The sequence below is a fragment of the Podarcis gaigeae genome (genome assembly GCF_964106915.1).
Source record: "Podarcis gaigeae genome assembly, chromosome: 5".
NCBI lineage: Eukaryota > Metazoa > Chordata > Lepidosauria > Squamata > Lacertidae > Podarcis > Podarcis gaigeae.
The window spans coordinates 38603914-38628777 of NC_139681.1; the positions used below are offsets into that span (position 1 = coordinate 38603914).

General features: G+C 47.0%; 1 protein-coding gene across 1 annotated transcript; it reads right to left on the bottom strand.

Annotated features, from left to right (window-relative positions):
* Nucleotides 1-6206: 6206 nt before the first annotated feature.
* Nucleotides 6207-20721, bottom strand: HHEX (hematopoietically expressed homeobox). Its single transcript, XM_083740948.1, has 4 exons — nt 20286-20721; nt 10291-10469; nt 9425-9475; nt 6207-7225 (listed from the first exon to the last, which is right to left on the bottom strand). The coding sequence occupies exons 1-4, from the start codon at nt 20659-20661 to the stop codon at nt 6992-6994; spliced, it is 840 nt and encodes a 279-aa protein (XP_083597074.1). The 5' UTR covers nt 20662-20721; the 3' UTR covers nt 6207-6991.
* Between the last annotated feature and the right edge of the window lie 4143 nt (nt 20722-24864).

Sequence of the window (24864 nt, forward strand, 5' to 3'; positions counted from 1 at the left end):
TTTCACTCCCATACCTAAAAAAACAACACTGCAGTGGTTTCCATGTAGCTGCCGTGTGCTTTTCAAAATGCTGGTTCCTCTGTTGCTTAAACAATCTAGGACTAGTATATCTCAGGACACGGATGGAGAGCTTGTGGTCCTACAGATGTTGCTGGACCACATCTCCAATCATCCCCAACCACTGGCCTTGCCACCTAAGGCTGATGGGAATTAGCCTCCAACAACATAGGGCCTCAGGATGGGCATTCTTGCATACAAGGTCCCCCTCCTATGTTTGGATCTGCTTCAAGAGCCAATAAATTAATCTGGTGACTACAATGAGCAGAATTGTCCTGATTTCAGCAGCCATTCCTTGGAACTCAGTGACGTCCACCTCTCCCAAGTCAAGGTGCATGATACACCCAGGACTTGACAAGATATTCTGGCATCTGAGGTAGAAAATCCCATAAGTGACTCTTATTGGATATAAAAATAGAATTATAATGAATTAAAGACTAACAAATGTTCTTCCATGATACCAAAACTCTCCATGGTGGCTGCCTATGGTGGCTCCCTCACTCTGCCTAATGTAAGAGCTAGTATTGACATTCTCCAATACATTTAAAGTGCATGATTTACTCCCAAGAATGCCAGGAACTATAGTTTGTTGAAGGTACTGGGGCTTATAGCTGTGTGGGGTGAACTATGGTTCTCAGAATACCTTGGGGGGAATTTAATGTGCTTTAAGTGCATTGTGTGGCTGTGACCATACACAGTGTTGTTTTTTTAGGTGGTGGTGAAAAGTCATCTCTGATGATCAAGTTGTTTCCATAAGCCTGCTGCTGGTTTATTCAGTTTTTACAGTTGTAGGGTAGAAGCCCAGTTGTGGTGTCTGAGCCCATAATGTTTCCAGACAGATTCTTTTCTTTTAAACCTATAGAGAGTACAGGATGCAATTGTGCATCAGTGTTCAGGGAAAAAGGAAGCCTACAGCCACAGAAGGTAAGGAGTGGCAGTTCCTTGCTACCTAAGACCAAGGGCAAGGACCTGCTCCTGCTGTTCCATCTCCAACATCCAACCTCATTGGCAACTGAATCATATTTCAGCAACAGTGGCTGGACAGCATCCTCCATCACATCTGAGGGCAGCAGGCTAGTTTAGGGGGCATATGGAACACACCTCTGACCCGTAACACCTCACTGATGCACCCCACCTGCCAGCATCTACTACCTCGTTCCAATTGTCCAATGGTTGGGCCAACCCTAGGACTTCATGGAAGAATTTGGAAACCTGGGAAGTCACCTTCTGTAAAGTTCTTGATTATTTCAATCAGGGATTGAGCAGGGGAACTTTTATTTATTAATTGGAAAAAACAACAAGTGAACTCAAGGTTCTTCCTTAGGGTTTATACGTCAGGAATTCAGATCCATACCTCTGTCCCCTTGAAAGATCCCCATATCTGATACTTAAGGCAGCCAACCCACACAACTGCCTGTTTATCTGAAACCAGGCCCCACTGTGGGTCTTATTTCTGGGTAGGCATGAATAGAATTTCACTGTTAGTCATTTTTTGCAAAACAATAATTAATAACCGAGGCCTAATATTATAGGTTAAAAGGGAAAACAACATAATCCAGTGACTTCTTACCTCCTTTCCTCTGCCAACTTGTGATCCTTGAAAATATCACACGTCCTTAATGAGGAAAGCTGTTCTCCCATGTTTGCACTTGCTATTCACCATTAGCCAGATAATTATCCTAATGTGCTAGAAAAATATAGTGACAAGGCACAGCTGCTTCAACCAGGATTGTATGTTAGTGAGTTTTAAGGACTTAAAGAGAGTAGGTAATTGACTAGCAAAAGGCTTTAATAATACTAAAAAGGAGGCTCTATCTTCAGTAAAACAATCAACCGTTCTGTACTTCAATATCACCATCTCACCACAGCCACGTACCTGTTATCAAATCTATTTGTGGGAAACCGTTGTCTAAGAAACCACTTCCTCTGTGCTTCTAAACCAGCACTCTGGTCCATTTTGAAAGCATTTGTTCAATTAATCTGTTGTAATTTGCAAATAATGGAATGTGGATTCCATAAGCAGCTAAGGAAAAATTGGACCCCAATTTGCAAGACGGTTAAGGGGTTGATTAACTGTTAATCACGCACTTCCTGGTGCAATTGACTATTCATTTTAATCCTTGAAGCTGTAGTGTGGGGTGTTTTTTTCCAGAGCCTGCAATGTGGCAGATACTCGCAACAGAAGTCAAGGTTGCATCTATTTAATCATGTGGTTAGCAACCAAGCCTGGTAGCTGAAGACAATCTCCATAAATTGACAAAATCATTAATGGATTAATCAATAAACTAAACTAGAACTACTTTTTTGTTTTGCCCTTATCTCCTGATGAAAGGTTTGATGACGAATTGAGATACAGTATATCTGTTCTTGCTGATAAGGTCATCTGTACAGAATTTGTGAAACACTGCAGAATAAAAATAAAGGGTACTATCAAGTGTTAGCCACACTCAGAGAAGGCATATTGGAGTCAGTAGACTTAAAAGTAGCTTTTAGTGGGACTACTCTGAGTATGGTTTTGTTGGCTACCAGCCAAAGTTCTTTCAGCAACAGGCCTGCTCAGGCGTGCCAGGCCTAATGAGGACACCAACTCATCATAGGTCTTTCCCCTATGAAGCAGCTGTGGAGGCTAAAGGTCCCTGCCTTCCCACATCTGCCTAAATCTCCTGCTCACCACCTGGGTCCTTCCTACACCAATGAACCAGCCTCTGCTCCTCTCTCTTCATACCTCTTCTAGTCCTGGGAGACCAGCAATGTCATCGCAGTAGAGGTGGCGACACCCTCCTCCTTCACCAACCTGACTCATCTCTGCCTCTTGGCCTCCCTCCTTGCCTGCTTCTGCTTCTAGACTGCTCTCTGCCATAGGCTCTTCCTGCTCACTAAACCCTATTACCTCTTCAGCTTCCAACACTTCCTCCTCCCACTCTTCCTTATTAGGAGTGGTTGGCCACTGTGATGCTAGGCTAGATGGGCCATTGGCCTGATCCATCAGGCTCTTCTTATGCTATTGACAGGATAACCTGAGTATCTGTGAAGAGCCAAACTACTGCACTGATAACAGAACCTGGTTTAGGGTTATAAAGAGAACACTTGTACTCTCATGTGAAGAGCTGTTTTGATTCAAAACTCCCTTTTGATGAAAATGCTTGTACTTTAAACACTGCCAGGCCTGTTGAGAAACCATGCACCTTTCCACATGACAGCCACTTGCCTCAATGAAAACCACTCTGTTCTCCCTCCCTCCCCCCCCCTCCAAAATCTGTGCCAGGCACTTTGGTCCAGCTGAACTGTTAGACACTGTTGACAGTCTTCAAAAGTGGGTGTTGTTTAAGGAGTCAAAGTACACTATCCAGCAAAATCAATATCCTATTAGGCTAGAAAGAGTTCTGACTATCAAAGGCCAACGAACCTAATGGCTAAAAATATAAGTACCTGACCCAGAAGATTAATCACACACTGCCATGCTGAAATTGGTGCAATTCTTCCAATCATTAACGTTTTGCTTGCAAAAATGCGCTCCCCGTGTTTGTTCTCCTGCTAAATGATAACCGTTTTCAAGTTGAATCTCCTGATAAAATGAGCTCCAGAACAAAATGGGAGCCATGCCGTAAAGATCACCCATGCCAATTCAACCAAAATAGCCAACTGTCAACCAGAGAATGGTCCAGAAAGATGGAGAACAACATACCAACGTACAGATCTTGGGGTCGGTGAGATGAATAAGAGACTGCATGGAAGGGAATACACAACAGATGGTCTGGTGCTACAGTATTGTTGTAACTTGTTTCCACACTTGCAAATAGTAGTGGGGATTGCAACTATTGCTACAGTGCTGAAAGTTCCCTGTTCAGAATTCCAGCTATTCCTTTCAATCTCCCATTCCCTGTCCCTCCCCGTTGGACACACAGGTGCCCAACGAGTAGAACTTACTTTCCAGTAATCATGCTCAGGATCAGTCCTGATCGTCATTTCCTAGCCTGTTAACATGACCTGTCATCCTGTTTGCAAACTCAAAGCAAACTGAGGGGTTTTCCAAAAGATCAGGCTTGCTTCCTCTCCAGGATCACCTTCCCGGGAACTGGCGGAAACTCACGTAGGCCTACAAATAGCTGCCTTGTCTGGAAGTCATTCCGTGCACTGCAAACAGTTCATCATGAAGCAAGGGGTCGGGGGGAATTTACCACTGTGCTAGACTTCCTAACATATCTGATTCATTTTAGATGGCAAAGTGGTGGGGGAAATTCAGTTTGAGCCTTGATATGGCTCCTTGGACATAAGTCCCACTGAGTTCAGTAGCGCATCTCAAGTGCACGGAATTAGATTATTCAAAAGGGCTTGCTTCTGAGTAGATGTGTCTAGGATTGATTGCACTGTGCAAGTCTTGGTATGGGGGACTCCCTCTAATTCTTTATCAGGAACAAAGCAGATCACCAATGGCTTTCCTTTAGCTGACTTGTGCCTCCTTGGGATCATCCAACCTTCAGCACTTGAGAATATCAGACAGGCTGCCCACTTAATATTAATTAATACGTAAGTTCTTTGCAAAAAGATGTGTGTGTGTCTTTCGATGTACAGTGGTACCTTGGGTTACATACGCTTCGGGTTACATATGCTTCAGGTTACAGACTCCACTAACCCAGAAATAGTACCTCGGGTTAAGAACTTTGCTTCAGGATGAGAACAGAAATTGCGTGGTGGCGGCAGGAGGCCCCATTAGCTAAAGTGGTGCTTCAGGTTAAGAACAGTTTCAGGTTAAGAACAGACCTCCAGAACGAATTAAGTACTTAACCCAAGGTACAAGGGCATGAAAGTAATCTCTTTTGGCCTTTAGAATAAGTACAGGGATGTGTCCATAGCAACTGGATCTCAAATCTTTGGGGAGGAGGGGAAGTTACAATCAAATGGTGTATAATTTTTATGAAATGAAATAAATAAAGCTACCTCCTAGAGGATGAGTTTATTTGTTTTAAACAGTTTACCCCACTCTCCCATTAAACAGGGTTTGAGTTGTTCTTTGCTTATGTTTTTTGCCCCATCTCCTCTCCAAGGAGCTCAGGGCAGCATATATGGTCTCCTTCCTTGTGAATCTTATACCCACAAAAACCCACCCAGTGAGATAAATTAGGTGGTGGCATGCGCTTCACGAGTGAGTGAGGTTTGAACAGAGGTCTCGCCACTCCTAGGCTAACACACTGACCACAAGCCCCCACAATACACGTGTGTGTATATCCCACAATAGGGAAGAATAATTTAGAATAATAGAATGGTAGAGTTGGACAATCCAGCCCCCCGCAATGCAGGAATCTCAGCTAGATCCTCCTTGACAGATAGCCACCCAACCTCTGCTTATAAACCTTCAAGGAAGGGAAGTTCAGCACCTTTCGTGGAAGTCTGTTTTACTGTCAAACAGCTCTTACTGTCAGAAAGTTCTTCCTGATGTTTAGTCAGAATCTCCTTTCTTGTAACTTGAAACATTGATTTGAGACCTACCCCCCCCCCCCAGAGAAGGAGAAAACGAGCTTGTTCCCTTTTCCATGTGAGAGCCCTTTAGATATTTGAATATGGCTAACATATCTTCTCTCAGTCTCCTCTTTTCCAGGCTAAACATACCTAGCTCCTTCAACTGTTCCTCATAAGGCTTGGTTTCCAGACCCTTGATCTTCTTCCTTTCCCTCCTCTGCGGATGTTCCAGCTTGTCAACATTCTTCTTAAAGATAAGGGAGTTCTCTTCCTGCCCATGCCATTGTTCCCTCCCGCACTCATAGTCCAATCATTTAAGAACTCACTTCACATAATGCCCACATTGATCAATCAATATAGCTAACTTCACCCGGTAACATCCCCCCCCCCCACAAAAGACACGCAAACAAAACTTACTGCAGTATACTGAAGGCAAACAACCATGCCCTGGTCTCTCTCTGCCAATAACTAATAAATGAATAGAAAGAGAACCTACCCACATTATGCCAACACAAAAACTTGCACATACACCATGTAAAAGAATGAAAGTTTACTACCCCCTCCCCCTGCTCTCTCTCCCCACCTTTCTTCTTCCCCAGCCTTATACTGTATACAGCATTAATGTCTCACAATGAATATAGCTGATATGTAGAAAGGACTTTATGAACTGAAAATAGAGACGATGTCCGTGCTTTTGTAACCCAAGAGAATCTTTAATAAAAACATTTTTTTTAAAAAAAATCATGATGCCCAATTTGGTTATACATTGTTTTCAGTCAGTGGGGCAGGACTTTGGGGCAGAGGTCAAGGTGGCCCCACTGAATGAGCCAGAGGCCCCTCAAATGCATTAAGGCTGGTTTACCACCTTTTGAAGTGATACATATTCCCATCCGAAGAGCATCCCTGTAAGATCACTGGAATTAAGTGTTAAGTGAAATAATACACGATACGATCTAAGGAGAAAATCCCACAAGCCCAGCATTTGAAATTACCTAACTGCACCAATGTTTTCAGGAGATGAAAGTAAGGTTATGTTGATGGTATCTGCTGCACTCTCTCCCCACTTTTTGGACCCCTCAGCCCAAAATTCTAAACATTTTGTTTCAGTCCTGCAACATTCAAAAGGTCTTTTTGCAAAGTTTCCATCCCAGAAGTGAAATTCTCCTTGGGGAATCAAAAGGGCCCTTTTCATCCAGTTTGTTTGTTGTGGTTTTCTTCTCTCAGCCAGTTAAAGATCTTCAAAGAAGATGTAGTAGTAGTTATATTCCCAGGGGGATATAAAAACTGATCACTGTACAAATCTATCAACAAGCACAGGCTCTTTCCTGTCATTTCAAAGTAAAAAGATCTGCCCCATTTTTCAGGTGATTGTCTCAACAAAAACACTGACTTAGAGTTATATTTCCCCTCCTCATTTTTGTCAAGCCAACTCCTCTTAAAGTGCAAGCAGAGGGAAAGTCTGTCCTCAAGGGGACCACTACTGATGAGGACTATTGAAATAGCCCTTGTCACCTTCAATGTCCACCTCTTGGTCTGAATCATCAGAGATGTCAGTATCCAGCTCTTCCTGGGAGGCTGGTGATGGGGTGTACAGTGGTCTCCCTGGAGAAGTCTCCTTATCGTGGTCAGGACTCAGACAGTCCTCTTGTCTTGGATCCTGGTGATTGTCCCCACTTTCGGTTTCCTCTTTTTTGCTAGCTTGAGGGTTCTCCTGAAAACGTCAGGGAGAAAATTTACAATGAAGGATCCCAGGTGAAGGAAACACTGGGGAGGTCAAGTAGGAGGGAAGGGAGGCAAGGATGGAGGTGTTTATTTATTAAAAAAAAACCATTTTTAACCCTTCCACTATCTCACAGAGATACCAACCAATTAAAATCACAACTATTTTCCTTCTCACAAGTACAGGGGTGGGTGGGTGATTAGGTAAAAACCCTAGGACCACTTACTTGGTCGCAAGCCCCATGGAACATGGTGGAATTTACATCTAAAACCATGATGAACAGAAGAGTTACAGGATTAGGCTGAAATTCTATAGAATACAGTGGTACCTCAGATTAAGAACTTAATTCGTTCTGGAGGTCCATTCTTAACCTGAAACTGTTCTTAACCTGAAGCACCACTTTAGCTAATGGGGCCTCCCGCTGCCGTCGCGCCACAATTTCTGTTCTCATCCTGAAGCAAAATTCTTAACCCAAGGTACTATTTCTGGGTTAGTGGAGTCTGTAACCTGAAGCATCTGTAACCCAAGGTACCACTGTACTTGCTTACTAGGAAGCAAGTTCCATCCATCTCAATGGGGCTTACTTCTGAGTAAACATGCATAGGATTGGGCTGCATAGTGTCTGTTTTGGATTGTGGCTGACCATGCCCAAAACATCTTGGTACTGCATTAGAGATTGTTTTTGATTTTCATTAACAGATTGTGGAGTTTGTTCAGAGGATGTTGGGTGTTTTGTTACTCTTTCCTTAAAGCAAAGAATGCAGCCTGCCATTTTTGCATATAACCTATGTTCACAGCTCCAGGGAGCATGTTCTATTGCCAGCATTGCAGGGCGTTGAACCAGATGACCCTCAGGGTCCCTTCCAACTCTATGGTGATATCTTAGCACTTCTAAGGGCCACTTTGTCATCTGAATCAGAGCCCCACTGGGTTTGTCAGTGGGAAATGATGCTTATGCATACTGAACCCCAAGAAAGCAATGAGCCCATTGACTTGGGCTGCATCACTGGTGTGATCCTAAAGCCGGTTATGATGGTGAAGGAGTTCTGCCTGTTTCACTGGGGGTGCTCAGAAATAAATGACTGGAGGATCACAATCGTTTTCCTAACATGTTCATTTCATGGGTCAAGCCAGATGAACAGTTAGTCAGGGACAAGACAGGACTAAGTTCTGTATCCCTCTCAATCTCCAGAGAGCTGTTGCACTCAGATCCTACTTGTGTGCTTTCCATATGAGAAGAGGATACTGGAATAGGGGGACCACTGGCCTGATCCAGTAGGGCTCTTCTGATGACTCAGAGCGGCTCCTTTTCCTTTTAATGTGGCCATGTCTTTTTCTAGGGCTCCCAAAATAAGTAACATATTTGGCATCCATTGTAAAGACAGAAAGCAGAGCCAATTTTGGGGTGCGGCAGGGGAGGGAATAAGGTTCATGCTAAATAGCAACTCAAAGATCCCAATGGGACTGTTCATCATCTTAAGAGTAGTCACCCAGAGTGGCTGGGGCAACCCAGTTAGATGGGTGGGGTACAAATAAATAAAATAACAACAACAACAACAACAATAATAATAATAATAATAATAATAATAATAGCTGAAGAGGGTAAACAGCCTCCTCAGCACTCTGTGTGTGTGTAAAATGAGGATCCTGGAGTACAGGATCAGGTTTAAGGTGCTGGTTTTAACCTTTAAAGCCCTATACGGCCTAGGACCCTCGTACCCACGGGACCGCCTCTCCTGGTATGTCCCACAGAGGAACCTACGGTCTTCAAACAAAAACATCTTGAAGGTCCCAGACCACAGAGAGGTTAGGCTGGCCTCAACTAGAGCCAGGGCTTTTTTGGCTGCGGCTCCAATCTGGTGGAATGCTCTGTCACAAGAGACTAGGGCCCTGCGGGACTTGACATCTTTCCGCAAGGCCTGCAAGACAGAGCTGTTCCACCAGGCCTTTGGTCAGGGCGCAGCCTGACTCCCTCCCTCGGCAATCTTCGCGGAGCTCTGGCCCAATGGTTGCCAGTGGCTTGATTTGAATTAATTTTAGAATGAAATGATTTTAGAATATTGTACTATTTTATTGTTGTTAGCCACCCTGAGCCCGGCTTCGGCTAGGGAGGGTGGGATATAAATAAAATTTATATTATTATTATTATTATTATTATTATTATTATTGGAATAGGAGCATCTCTCTTACCTGCTTTAGACGCCGCCATTTAGCCCGACGATTCTGAAACCAAGTTTTAACCTAAGCAATCCAACAACAGCAAAAAGAGAGAAAAGGGGACATTAAAGAGAGACCGATGAAAAGACTACAGTCCTCAATACACCCACAGTGCAATGGCAATCATACTCAAGAAGTGGGACCCACTGAGTTGACTAGAGAGCTTATTTCCAATAAAGTTTATACAGGATTACAGCTTTAATTCCACCCCTTCACAGTGGGACTTGAGACTGCAATCCTGTGCCATGGGCTCCTGTTGGGAGGAAGAGCATAATAAGAAACCTATGCACACTTGCATGGGAGTAAGCCCCGCTGAAATCATTGAATATTGTTTCCAAGTAGGTATGTGTTCGTACTCTTGCTTCCGAGAAAAATTCGGAGATGCCAGACTGCATATTGGGCGTAAATTCTACCCCCTACTTCAAGAAATTGCTCCGGATCTTCCTTTATTGTGACATCAGGTTAAAAAAAAAGGGGGGGAGACATTTCTTGGAAATTAGCCTAATTCAAACCAGTTAATCGTTAGCTGCCAATGTAAGGTGGGCAGGTGTTTTTTTTTTAAAAAAAAACATGTTCCTAAAAACTAAGGTATGTATATAATATAATATAATATAATATAATATAATATAATATAATATAATATAATATAATATAATATAATATAATATAATATAATATAATATAATATAATATAATATAATATAATATAATATAACCAAACCCGGGTGATTGCACCGTTCGGGCACGATCACTAAGGAGGTGAAGGGAAAGTTACTGAAATTTAGTCGGAATCCGTCTTGGAAGGGTCACCCTCAATTTCCTCCCTCGCGTCGCCTCACCTGCCTCTCGCTCAGCTGCAGCATCTTGGCCAGGCGCTTCCTCTCGGGCGGAGAGAGGTACTTCTGCGTCTCGAACTTCTTCTCCAGCTCGATGGTCTGGTCGTTGGAGAAGCGCACCTGGCCCCCTTTCCGCTTGTGCAGCGGCCTCTGCATGAAGGGGCTCCACAGCAGCGGCTTGCCTGCGGGAGACGGAGAGACGGTGGCGCTGTTAATACTGCATTGCAAGGGGAGGCACCTCGGCGCCCGTGGAGCGTCCAGGGGCAAAGCTTTCCACATCCCCATTTGTGCCAAGATCGCAATCCTCCCTTCGCCGAAATTGATGCCCTCCAGCTACAATTCCTACCTGTAGTCCGCGACATCTGGAGGGCGAAGTCTGATTTAATCCGAATTTACCTCTACTTGATTCAAGCCCATGGAACGTTCAGTTTACCCCATAGAACGTTCAGTTCACCGGATGGAACGTTCACTTCACTCCATAGAATGCTCAGTTGGTTCAACTCCAGGGATATTTAATCTGGAATAATTTCCAGCTCTCTCCCACCACCGCCGCCCGCAAAACCGTAGTGCCCTTTCTGCTCAGGACTTTGGAACAGAAGTCCAGAGGCGGGTTCAGCAGAATGCGCAGCAGGGCTAGCTCACCATATTTTGACAAGTAATGTGCATTGCCCACTAAAGAGACAGAGAGATACAGAAAATACTAAGAAATAAATTCCCATGGAGCTAACTTGTACTGAAATGCCTATTTGATGCATAGGCAGGTGAAGGGAAAGTGCGAAAAACTTTAGCCACCTTTTATTCACTCTTATTCTGTTTTATTATTTTGGAAATCCGTGCAAACGGCATACATCGAATAAATTCTCCCAAGAAGGTGCCCGAAGACAACACATGACACAACTTTTTAGCCTTTTTTTTTTGTAACTTCAACGTGCGCCTCTTCGACACTACGGTGTGAGGCGGTCTATCAACCGGTTGAAATGAATGAATGAGCAAGATCCGTAAAAAGGCGCTTAAGAGAGGGCTGATGCTGCAATGCCTATTGAACTCCGTTGAGCTCAATGGGGCCGAGTTCCCAGCAGGTGCAGAATGGATCGTTTATTCGCAAAGGCTAATAAATACACCTTTGTTAGCAAACGGGTCCCACTTTTCGTCCTTCCTTTTCGTCCGTGCACTTTTGCTTAAAGAGAGAGCCACATTCCCATACTTTAACCGCTCACTTCTTTCAGGCGCCACTCCGATTTCTGGGTCCGCTCGCCCAGCGTTTACACGAGCAGCGCAGGCCGACGCAAGGAGTAGCCGCTGGAGACCCGGCCGACAGTCCAGTTCCAAGGACTGGATTCCCTTCCAGCGATGGCGACCCAGATAAAATAAAAAGGGAACCTGCCTTGCCTGGGTAGTTTCTTCCCGGTTTCTAGATCCATGGTTCCGGTCACTTCAACTGAAGCCCGGGACATATCGAGGAAAGGGCGGCGTTTTCCGATTGGGCCAGCTCAAACACTTCTTTTCCTGCACCCAGCCTAATCAATCTGGCATAAATTACCCCAAAATAATCCTCCATCCTATGATTAGGACCTGCCTTTATTTCGCAGCCAGTGTTAGTTGACTCCCTAACGATGAAATACTTTTGCGGTGCTACCACTATCCAAAAACAAACTTAAATCGGAGTCAGCCCCATGGAGTACAGCCGGACTTTCTGCTGAGTGAAAATGTTCAGGATCGCATCGTCAATTAAATAATCTAATTGATCAATTAATTAAGACACTTAAAAGGGGAATGAGCCACCACTGAGTTCATTCGGAATTCCTGCTGAATGAAAATATTTTCCATCAGCAATTAATAAATCGCCGGTCTAGGAGACGATACTGCAATACAGTGCCTTTTGGAGACATTGAAGGAAGTTCAAAACAGCTGACATGCTAAGAAACAAAAGTCGTCACTTATTCTCAGAAGAAGAAGAAAACACCTTCTGTGTTTCATTCCCTGTTACGGTGACATACCTGGTCCAACATTTTCTAGATTGATTCAGGTGTTACTGTAGGAGGGAATGAAAAATATACACCTGTACATCGCTTCATATGCACACACTCATACACTTGTATGTGTTTGTACATACATATATGTGTACGCACATACAAACGCAGGCTTCCTATACACTGTATCTGTAAAATACATTCAAATCACATTACCACCACCCCTAAAAAAGAATCACGGGAACTGTAGTACCCACCCCAGCTACAATTCCTAGCACCCTTCGCTTCCCAAAATTCCGGTCGGAGTGAGTTTATGTGTTTGCATGTGCTTTAAAGGTATATAGTTCCTACATATACTCACAACAAAAGTATCCTGAAATCGCTTGCCATGCCTTTTGGGATTCCAATAGCCCTCTGAGGTTGACGTGGGTCCTTAACTGAAAGCTGGGGGCGGGCAAAGTGAGTCACAAGATTCCAAACCGGAGTCACTAATCCGGGGCAGCTAATCCGCGGTTGTGAGGTCGGTGCTGCGCCCGGAGCCGCCTGGGGTTCCTCGCGGCTTCACTTTCCGCTCGAGCCTCCCCCGATTTGTCACATCAGCCAGAGGGCAGTTTAAGCCGCTCTCCGCAATGGGCTGATGGCAACATTTCCGCCAATGTGTTTCCTGTTGGTCTCTCTTGCTCAGAAGAAGAAGAAACACCCAAGGCTTCCTCTCGGCTCTCTCGCGCCGGAGGAAGCCGCCTCCCAAGGCAAATCAAGGCTCCCCGCAAGCTGAGCGCGGCCAGCGCAGCGCAGACCCGGAGGCGGCGCGCCCACCCCTCACCAGCCAGCCTGGAAGCCTTGAAACCCCCGGGGCTTTCCTCACTGCTCCGTCCCTAGCAGAGAGGTCTCGGAGACTTCCGAACGCGAAGTTTCCACTTAGCGACCGCGTCTAATAGCTGTCCACCATTGGTTAGTAAACACCATTTTTAGTTGATTAATTCGATGTGTTGTTATTACACGGGCGCACCCGCCTTTCTTCCCAGGGACTCAAGGCGGTGCACACGTTCTGTTTGCCCCATCCCCGTCTTGATCCTCACAACAACCCTGTGGGGTAGGTTAGGCTGATAGGCTGTGGGTGGCCCAAGGTTACCCAATGAGCTACAGTGGCTGAGTATGGATTGGCCCGCTGGTCTTCCAAGGTCCTAGTGCAACGCTCTAACCACTACTACACCATATTGGCTTTTTAATTTTATTGTAGATCGCAGCTAGGATGGGCGCATCTAAACCCCTTCGAAAGTCATCTGAAACGATCTGCACTTCTTGTGACATTTCGGACACTTAATTATACCTCGTGCGCACTTTGTTTCCGCAGTTCTTAATCCAGGTGAAGGGAACCTTTCGCGCTCCGGATATTGCTGACTACAACTCACGAGTTCTATACATGAAGAAAAAATTCTGTTCACACGCTTAGAAAATTGGCATCATCGTGATGGTCTTTTTCTCGGTGTTTATTTTATTATTTTATTTTATTAACAAGCTACTGCTTTATCCTACTCTTTCATCGATTGCATTTAAAAAAAAAAAAGGTTCCTGAAGCAACTTGAAGAATAACGAGTTTATTATCAGTTACAGATAGGTAGCCGTGTTGGTCTGCCATAGTCAAAACAAAAAAAAATTCCTTCCAGTAGCACCTTAAAGACCAACTAAGTCAGTTCTTGGTATGAGCTTTCGTGTGCATGCACACGAAAGCTCATACCAATAACTGACTTAGTTGGTCTTTAAGGTGCTACTGGAAGGAGTTTATTATCGTTTATTATCGTTATCCGTGGATTTAAACCCACTTCCTCAGATGCATGCAGTCAGCTACATAAAGGGAAAAATTGTAAGGTGGGAGCTGAACGGCAATGAGATGCGAACATTACAGTCCGTGACAATCACAGCTTGAATGTACTGTATATTCAAACATCTTTTACAGCAGGCATAGCCAAACTTGGCCCTCCAGATGTTTTGGGATTACAATTCGCATCATTCCTGACCACTGGTCCTGTTAGCTAGGGGTGATGGGAGTTGTAGTCCCAAAACATCTGGAGGGCCAAGTTTGGCCATGCCTGTTTTACAGAAACAGATTTGGTGATCATGTGCTCGGCACATAATCGTATCAACACCCTAGTGGGGGTCTGGGAACCATTCGCAAGGAAGAGCAATAGGTAGCACAGATACCAGGGCAGATGGATAAGCCTAATTAACAAATGTAGTGTAAAATAATAATTCATTCGTCCCAGTTTTCGCCCACAAGAGGACTGAAGGACGGTCCCGTAGGTATTCCAGATCAACAGTACAATCCTGGGCCCTTACTAAACAGGCAAAGCTGCAATCCACTGCACGCGAATGTGGGAATAAGCCTCAACTGGCGTTGCATAAACGTGTTAGAGAATTGCACTTGCCAGTGCAAACGTTGTTTAAGCCGGACACTTAAATGTGGGTGTTTTTTTGGGGAGGGAGAAGTCAACATTCTAGCTGTTTGTTCAAAGCATTTTGCTGGTTTTATTGTGGATTGCTTTGTGGATTTTTAAAGCAATCGTTATATCTATATCATCTGTCTCCGTATCTAGATTTTACAAAACTGATGCTTATGCTCATAAAAATGGTTTTAAGTAGCTTGGAGCCCTTACGTGTGTGCGACTCCTAAATAAATTCAAGATAAGTAATAAGATCATTTTTTAAAGCGGTGCTTGTACACTGGGAGGGAAAGGGAGAGTTGAACATGCTTTGAATCCATGGAGCGCGCTTGCTTGCGTTTAGACTTGGTGCCACAAATCCTGATGTGCACGCGCTTAGTCCGAGGAGCGGGCCCCACAGGCCTTAAGCACTAGAGCACATCATAAGTTTGCCCTGCAAGGACGGGGAGTCCTTATTGTTTTAATGGAGCCCCAGGTCTTTAACGACCAAGCCCGATTCGTCTAGGCAGGAATGAACACGAGCTTGAACGGCGTTCTCACGAGCTCGGCGGTAGGAAGAGGCCGTTTTCGGTGTCAAGGGATCCCGAGGCACCTGACGCGTCGGCAGATTCTCTGGAAATCGCTGGAAATGCCCAACCACGTAAAAGCTAGACGGGCGCGCTTAGTCAGATTTCATTTTAGCTGGTGGGCTTTCCCTCCATCTAAAGGAGCTACAAGGCTGAAACCTTGAATGAGCAGATTTGCCTCCCGATCCTAAACTCATTAACCTGGATCTCATTTTCAGGTTTAAGTTCCGCAAAAATAACGAGATAAACACAGAACCAGCGGGATTCCTTTTCAAACAGTGGAGATCGAAAAAACAAGAATAATAATTCCCAGCTATTATACAACGTTTTCAACGTGCAAAGTCGTATGTATTATCATGGGCGTAGCCAAGGTTTTTGCTAGGGGACGGCAGGCCTTTTGTTGGGGGGGGGGGGAGAACCTCAGTAGCTATGTATTTTTATTGATTTAGGGGGATCAACTGCCCCTCCCTGCCCCCCTCTTGGGTTTTATATATAGGCCATCCGTGCAACGAACCTATAGACTTCCATTAACTGGTGGGTTGGTTTGAGTGGGAAGGTGAGACGAATTATTAAAAATATGGTATCACGCAAAAACCCAAGTACTTTGGTTTGTTGAACGAGATGTAAACCAGTTTAAGTGGAAGCACGCGGAACTCCACCCACTGAGTCCGTGGCATGCCCTGTCCCCAAATCTTATTGAAGGCACCTCCGTTCAGTTTCCTCTGGATTAAATTCGAGGTGACTTCGATTCTGGTGCACAACAACACCCCATCCCTTAAAGGGTTTATTTTTAACCGGGGTTTTAGGCAGTGCGGTTCTGCACAGGGTCTACTCAGAAATTAAGTTCTTCGGAGTTCACGGGACTTACTCCCAAGGAAGTGTGTGCAGGACTGCAGCCTAGTCTCGTTTAATTCAATGGAATTGACTTCCACGTGATTTAGGGCTGCTTCCTCACGGAAGTGGAGGAGAAGAACTGTGTAAGAGGAAGCAGAGAAGAGCCTTTAGTTTAGCGTCTGCTGCCAAGAGAGCTTGGGGGCAAAACCCACGTTGAAACACATGGATTTGTTTTCGTCTCCACGCAAACGGTTTTGTTTGTTTTTTACTATGGTAGGGTGGTGCAGTGGTTAGAGCACTGGACTAGAACCCTGGTGACCAGGGTTCAAATTAGCATAAAGCTCACCGGGTGAGTGACCCTGCCCGTGTCTCTCAGCCTGACCTACTTTACAGGGTTGTTAAGGATAAAATAGAGAGAATCATATCTCTGCCGAGGGAGGGGGGGAGCAGGATAAAAATTGCTGCATTTTATTGCTACATTTAATTAGTTGGTACGTTCTGCATCATATCAAATAATACAAAACAAGTTTGTGTGTGTGCATAAAAAGAGAGAAAGCGTGGGCCTTCAAAAACAGCAGTTTCCCCGTTTGTATAACGGGAAATCATTATTTTCTGAGGTGGGCTCGCCATTCCAGTGTTGCCGCAAGAAGACTATTTGATACTGACGCTTTTAAAGTTTTCCCACGAAATTAAGAGCGCACTACTGGCCCTGTTGAATCAGACCAAAGAAAGTTCCACCTAGACCTGCGGATCTGGGATCTTTACAAGTGCCGCATAATTATCCATCGGCAGAGCGTACGCTGTGGAACTCCCTGCCGATTGAAAAGTAGGCAGGCTCCTTCGCTGTTTTCAGCGCCTGCTAAAAACTTTTTGTTGTTGTTGTTCCAGCAAGCCTGCTCGGGTGTGTGATTTTAGTAGGCATAAGTTTTTTTTAAAAAAAATACCGATTTGTATTTGTATTTTTTAAAAATATAACATTTCATTTCATTTTAAATTAGCATTTTAAAGGTATATTTTAGACTTGTACACCGCTCAGAGGTCTTTCGTTCTACTAAGCGGTGTATAAATTTTGCTCGATAAGATAGAACAACCGTTCCGTCCTCAGCAGCAGTCAGGTTTCCGAGAAGCAGGATCTCGCCTTGGCTCGTTGCTCGCCCCCAGCGTCCCCATAACCAGCTTCGGTCCATCAAGGGCAGCCAAACTGATATCCTCCCAGATGTTAAGGACTACAACTCCCATTAGCCCCACCCAGCATGGTCTAGAACGATGGGAGTTGTAGTCCTAAAAAATCTGGCGGGCACCATGTCGGGTGCTCTTGCAATCTATGGCCACCCTCACAAGTAACCCTGCGAGGTAGGCTGCTTGTTCCATTACTACGGTGCTCTTTCCCGTGCGTAGCTTCTGTGGGATTTACCGGCTGCATAAAATCGCAGCCAGGAAACAATAACAGACCAATCCTATGCATGATCACTCGGAAAGAAGTTCTATGTAATCCACTCGGATGCCTGTAATCCACTCGGATGTCTATAATCCACTCGGAAATCGGAGCTCACACTGACTAAACCGGTGGGGCTTCCCTTAAATATATTTATATTTATATATATAATTCATGTCTAACGCGATCCTAACGACGTTTACGGAAATCAGTGTACTGTGAAGTTTAGGATTGCAGTTTAGGATTGCAGTGGAAACGGGAGGTGGGAAGTTTATCCATAACCTTTGCGCACAATATACATCTAAAGCGCATTTAAAGCACATTACTTTCCACCAAAGAATCCTGGGAACCGTAGCTTAAGAGTGCTGGGAATTGTAGCTCGGGGGCAAACAAACTAGAGTTCCCGGGATTTGGGAGGGTAATCTATGTGGCTGAAAAGTACGCAGGCTAGTAAGGTCATGAAACACATCGCTTCAGAAGGCGGCTGCCCTCCTACGCCGATCCACTTGGCAGAAAGCCCCTTTAGGAGACAGAAGGCTTACTTTCAAGTAAACAGGCCCCGCATCGGGACTTTATCCTACGCCATAATAAGGAGAGCGGGCGCCCGAGTTTCAAAGGGCCCCACATCCCCTCACCCTGTCGGTCGGTGTTTGTGTTTCTGTCTGGCCGAAGCCTTTGAAAAATGCAAAAAACATTGTTATTCAAGATTTCGTCTGCGTCAGGCCTTAGTAATTCTGGTGAAAACAGGCTTCTTTTTTCTGCATGTGCTGATTTTTTTTAAGGAAGCAACGAGTTATTTTAGCTGTCATAAAGCCCCATCCCACACAGAGGAAATGAACAATATCAGAAAAACGGATCCGGGCTATCAGAAGCCGAGTGTTTCCTGAATTTGTCTGTATTGAGGATGTCGATAAAATAATCAGCAGTGTGCACGACTCCCGGGGAAGAGCCTGCTCCGGGCGGCCAGGAAAACACTTAACAGCTTCTGAACCCAGATTTACTCCTATCAAGAGCTCAAGATATCCTGTATGAACGGAAAGGGTCAGCCAACCCGCTCTCAGACAGCACGAACTCGAGCCAATCCTGCAAATCTTAGACGTTGCAAGGTCTGCTGGCGGCCTGCGGTGACTGGGGGGCGGGAAGGGGGGGAGGGAGAGAGAGAGAATCGGGGCCCTCGCAAGCTTCAGTTTTACACCATATGGGGCACAACCTCCCCTCTTCCGGTTCGAAAGAGAAACAAGCGCAAATATAGACAAATAATCGAGAAATCGTAAATCCGTTTCGCCTCCGGAGTGACTCCGCTTTTGCAAACCACCTGAACTTCAACCCGTTAGGCTGGATCCCTGCTTGGAGGAAAGGTTTTTTGAAGTGGATGGCACTTAAATTAGCCATGATTAAGGTAAGTCAGTTCCATTCATTTCAGCAAGAAATGAATCTGGAGCAAGACCGAAAGCCCGGAGGATCCCGCGCCTGTTGCAACTGGACGTCGAATCCCGCGGCTCCGAAGCGAGCAAGTCCACCAGCGCGAGAGAGATCGCAGCGGACTACCCGCGCACACCCCAGCCTCCGATCCGAATTAATACCTAGAGAAATGCTTTTGAGCCGAATCGGTGCCCAAAAGACAGAAGAAGCGTTCGGCCTGCGCGCACCCTCGTCCTAAGCCCCATCCGACGCCGCGGAGCTGGCTTCCGAGTAAGCACGCCTTGGCGAAGGAGGAGTGACAAGATCCGACGTTTTTAAACGCACGTACTTAATTCCCAGCAAATCCTCCTGCACTGCAGATCGGATCGTGGAAGAGAACAGCGCGGACACACCCTGCGCGGGGCTGGCTGCGGCAGCTGAGCGCCACTCAGTCCCGGCTGCGGCGGCGGGGCGCCTGAGCTACAAACCATAGTTTCTCCCTTGCAGCCTCGTTAATCAGTAGCAGCAAAAAAACAACCCCAAAAGGTTTAGCACGACGGTGACCCCTTAGAGATCAAGGCTGCAAAGTCTTCGGAGCCCCCAGCAGAAAGCCACGGCGACTATGAGTTAACATGCACAGGCTTGCAGGCTTCGTGCAAAAGCAAGAGGCCAGCTGGGCCTTCATGTTTCGTCCACTTCCCTGGGTTCTCTGGCCCAGGAAAGCTGGTGCCGCAGAAACCCGGGTCCTTTAAGGGTCCACAAGCACACGCACCGATTTCAAAGGCCGCGGAAGAAGTCGAGCGAGTCTTGTCACATTTGCAGCGGAGGCGCTCGATTTCTCTCGGGAGGCCTAAGGCCCAGGAGGGGCTGATTTTTCCTTTTCCTCCAGAATCATCTGCACCCTTCAATGCAACTTCTGTACTGCGCAACCTACTCAGAAACGTTTGGGGTCCAATAGTCACTGGCTCGCTCCTCGGTTATTGTAATTTAAAAACTTAGCTTGGTCCTTCTTTGACAACCAAGAAAGTTTCCAACTCGGAAGCCAGCTGCCCTCACCACGATCTCAATCATTCCTCTGGATTTCTGGGAGCGCCGGTTTAAGGCGCATGGTGAGTAGGTCAACTGACCGCGGGGTAAGGGGACCAGGAGGTTAGGGGCTGGGGAGAGGACCCCATACCTTCCCCAATCCTCTCCCCCCCCCCGCCCCTTAATTGGCCTGCCCCCTACCTTATTGACCAGGAGCCAACGGATCTGGGAGCGCAACCAATATGGAAAACCCCCTGCTTCTTACCCCGGGGTTGCGAGCGCCCCCTCCCTGCACTCCCCCCCCCCGGTTCCCTGCGCCGCTTACCCAGGGGGTCGTGGCGGATGAGGGCGTGCGCGTAGTCGCTGACGGCGCGGGGGAACGGGTAGAGCGGGGCTCCGGCGGGCGCGCCGTAGGGGCCCGCCCCGTAGGTGGCGGCAGCGGCCAGGTGGTGCGAGAAGGCCGGGTGGATCGGGGTGGGCTCGTAGATCGGGGTCCGGTAGGAGGCCCCCGCCACCAGGCTGGTGAAGGACGAGTTGGGGGACGGCAGCGTGGGCGGAGGAGGCGGCGGTGGCGGCTGCGCCGGGTGGGGGAGCCCCGTCGGGGCGCCCCTGCCCAGGATGTCCTCGATGTAGAAGGGCGTGGGGTGCACGGGTTGCAGCAGCGGGGTGGGCGCGTACAGGGCGGGCGGCTGGTACTGCATGGTCGCGATCCTGGCACCTCGCTCTCCTGCCAGCCCTGCTGCCCCAGGCGCTGGGAAGTTTGCTCTGAGTCTTCCCTCCGGGCAGCAGGTTTCAATCCGAGGGGGTGGGGCCGCCTCATGTCAGGCCGCCGGCTAGCCAATGAGGGCGCTGGGCAAGCGGATAAGCCACGCCCACCGCCTGTGGCCAATCCTGCCCCCTCCCCTTCTCCAACCCCACGGTGCCAATCCACAGCAGCCGATGGAGCGGCCGCAGAGCGAATCCACAAGGGAAAGTGGGGGGGGGGGGTTGCCCAGAGGATCAGCGCGGGGCCCCAGCTGCGCTCCTAAGTGGCTCTTGACAGCAAGAGGGACAGTGAGGGGGGAAAGTACTTGATCCCCTGCTAAATTTGCCCGTTTGCCCTCTGATGAAGAAACGACCAGTCCATAATTTTAATGGTAGGTTTATTGTAGCTGTGAGAGACAGAATAACAGGAAAACCCACAGAAACCCAGAAGTCAAAAGTCACGAGATTGATGTGCATTATAGTGAATGAAAGAAGTGTTTGATCCCCTATCAACCAGCCAGATGTCAGGCTACCTGGTATCGTCACTGTATGTAAGGAGCTGAGATTAGAAGCACCTGCTGTAAGGGAGAGGTCTTACCTGTCATCCCAGTTCGTTACAGTACCTGTACAAAAGACACCTGCCGACAGAAGCAATCAATCCAGCAAAGTAGCCACCATGACCAAGAGCAAAGAGCTGTCCAAGGATGTCAGGGACAAGATTGTAGACCTGCCCAAGGCTGGACTGGGCTACAAGACTATTGCCAAGCAGCCTGGTGAGAAGGTGACAACAGTTGGTGCAATAATTCGCAAATGGAAGAAACACAAAATAACTGTCAGACTCCCTCGGTCTGATCCACAAGATCTCATCTTGTGGAGTTGCAGTGATCATGAGAATGGTGATGAAGCAGCCCAGAACTACACGGGGGGAACTTGTCAATGATCTCAGGGGGGCAACTGGGACCATAGTCACCATGAAAACCCTTCCCCCGCTTGGATGATCTAGCTGGCTGGATCCTGCCCGCGGCAGCCTTTTTGAAGGGCTTCCCTCCGCCTCCTCTGCCTTCTTTCTATCACCAAGCTTTGCCCGGATCCTGTGTGCTCATAGTGGTTGGTTCAATGCCACCTGTCACCTGAACAGTCAGAATGGATGCATTTTGACCTGGGAGTAATTCTAGCTGAGTTCAATGGGACTCCTAAGTAAAGGTGCACAAAATTCCAGTTGGATTTTGCCAGACGGTTTGGGAACCAAACCTCCCCCCCCGGGGGGGGGTTCCCTTCTTTTGCACCTCTTCTGTAACACCCTCGGGGGGGGGGAATATGTGTCCGAGACACGTTTTCTTGCCTTGGAAGCCGCTTCATCCTCTAAGGCAGTTTACTCCGATTACCGTAGCAACACGGGAAAGGCACTCTGCAGTCGCGCAGGGGAACGCTTGCCTTCCCGCTCTTTCACAGCTCATCCCAAATATTGCAGAACAGGTTCCAGGGCTGAGCCCAGGTTGGGCGAGTATCAGACTCCGTTCTCCAACGGGTCCTTGTTCGTTCTCTCTTTCTTGCAGATGAGTTTGTTTAAAACAGTTTCTCATACTCTCCCACTAAACAGCGTTTGAGTTGTTGATTGCTTATGGATTTTTTCATCCCATATTTTCTCCAAGGAGCGCAGGGTGGTCTCCTCCCTCCCGAATCTTATCCCCAGAAACACGCACCCAGTGAGGTAGATTAAGCCCATAGGTGGTGACCGGAAGACACTTCATGAGTGTGTGAGGATTTGAACTCAGGTCTCCACACCTCATAGGCTAACACTCTGACCATATGTGTATATCCTTCGTGCAATATGGAGGAACAATTTAGAATCATAGCACGGCCGAGCTGCAATGCTAGATCATCCGAGACAGGTGTGGCCACCCGATATCTGCTTAAAAACCTCCAAGGTAGGAGAATCCACCACCTCTAGTGGGAGTCTGTTCCACTGTCGAACAGCTCTCGCTGTCTCCCTGATCGTTTCCTCTCTCGCTCTCCTGCAACTTCTTCTCTGCCCATTAATTCTTCCGTTCGCTCGCCTGCCTTTAATCCGACAGATCATTGTTTGAAACTGCCGGCTCCTCCTTCCAATTTGGGAAGAAGCTGCGGATGTCTTGAGGCTAAGCTAGGCTCGTTCCTCCCCACTTATCTCCTGGCTGGGCGCTAACTGAGCCGCGAGGACCTTTCACCTCCTGCTCCTCCTTGCACCCGGGCCTTCCGGGGCTGGTGGGGGCGTCAGACACGGATCCATACACCTGGGATCTCCGCTATGCCAAGCGCAGAAGACACCATCAGATCCACGCGGGGGTGTATTGACTAGCAGCAGGATAGGACCAGGCGCGAGACAAGTTGGATCAAACGCAGTTACCTTCCTCCCTTTGCTCCCCAGGTGTTCGTTCTAAGTTTATTTTTAATTTTAACCCCCGGAATATTCTCCAGGTCCTCCGTTCTCCCTCCTGCATTAAAAAAAAGCCACTATCCCAAACAGATGTTACAGATGTCAGGGGCGTCAACTGCCCGATCACACACAGGCTTCTTTTGGAGTTAAAAATCCCTTTGTTAGGGGGGACCTCGCTTTCAAGTGAAATAGCCCTGAAATAGCAAAATGTCCTGACTGCTTTTGGTCAGTTGCAGGCAGACTAAACCTCGGCCAGTGAAGTCGCCTGGTTCGTTTCCAGTTTGCGCATCTCGTCGAGGGTGGTGCGGGGGGGGGGTAAGGAAATGCAAAGAAACGTCGCCTTTCATGCTGGGCCAACTTCATTCAGAGAAAGGAAGGCTCCTTCTCCTGTTCCCCACCCTCTCCAACACGCCACGGTTTTGCTGGTTTGTAAACCAATTTCCTCCTCCAGCCGAGAAGGAAAACACGCCCTTTTCGTTGACTCAGAAGTCTTTTCCCGCCGCTGATCGTTGGGAAACTGACTTTTCTCGGCTATTAACGTTTAGGGCTGGATGTGGGGCGAAATGAATCCTGCTTTATTCCCGTTGCAATCAATGGGACTCGCTGGGCCCATAGATTTCGATGGAGTGTGCTTAACTCGCGAGCCCAACCAGGGCTATTCAGAAGCAAGTCCCGCTGAATTCAATGGGGCTTAAGCCATAGCTGTCAACTTTTCCCTTTTTTTGCAAGGAATCCTATTCGGAATTAGGGAATTTCCCTTTTTAAAAAAAGGAAAACGTTCACAGCTAAGGCTTAAGCTCCTAGGAAAGTGGGGCTAGGATTGCAGCGTCCAAACCAATAGTTTCTCTTCTTGCCGCCCCCGCCCCCATTCTGCCAAGACTTGAAGTATCATGGGGGGGGGGGAGGGGCATTTCCTTCCCTTGGCTTCATTCATGAATATATGAACATCTTTCTTTCTTTCTTTCTTTCTTTCTTTCTTTCTTTCTTTCTTTCTTTCTTTCTTTCTTTCTTTCTTTATCTATCTATCTATCTATCTATCTATCTATCTATCTATCTATCTATCTGTCTGTCTGAGTAAGTCCTCATCAGAAGACAAGCAAGGGCAGCTGCTCCATTTGCAGTTCTTCCGCGTGGCTCCTATCTTAAATCCACGAGGCTCATCACAAGAGAGCAAGCGAGGACTCCCCAAACCGAGACGCAGAACGATCAGAAATCATTGCGTTTACAGAAGCCCCATTAAGTTCTATGGAGCCAGCGAGGCTTCATCACGCGCGAGAGCCTCTCCCCCCCCCACACACACACACACTGCGTTTGCCAGGGTCTTATAAAAATCTGGTATAGGTAACCGAATCCCTTTCTTTGATGACTTTTTTTCTGCCTACCTTAGCGCGCCCTCAAGGTCTTGCCTTGTTGCCCACCCCAAGAGAACTGGCTAACATTTTCACCTGGAAGCGTTGGATTTGCAAGGTTAGTTTCCTTAAGATGCATGCAGTAAAAGAAAAAGGGAAAATAGCACCCAGCCACCCACCCCCAACCTCGCTGCCCTTGGGGGATAAACAAACAAACGACGGGTATGATCGGAACTAATCCAGCCTCAGCCCTCCCTCGATATTTTTACAAGCCACCCAGTTTTTTTTATTTTTGAAAAGGCGAGAGACCTCAAGATTGAAAGAGATTCAAGCTCAGGTTTGTTGTACTCCTAGTGGTGGGAAGCAAATAAAGAGGGAAGTGCGGGGAGGGGGGC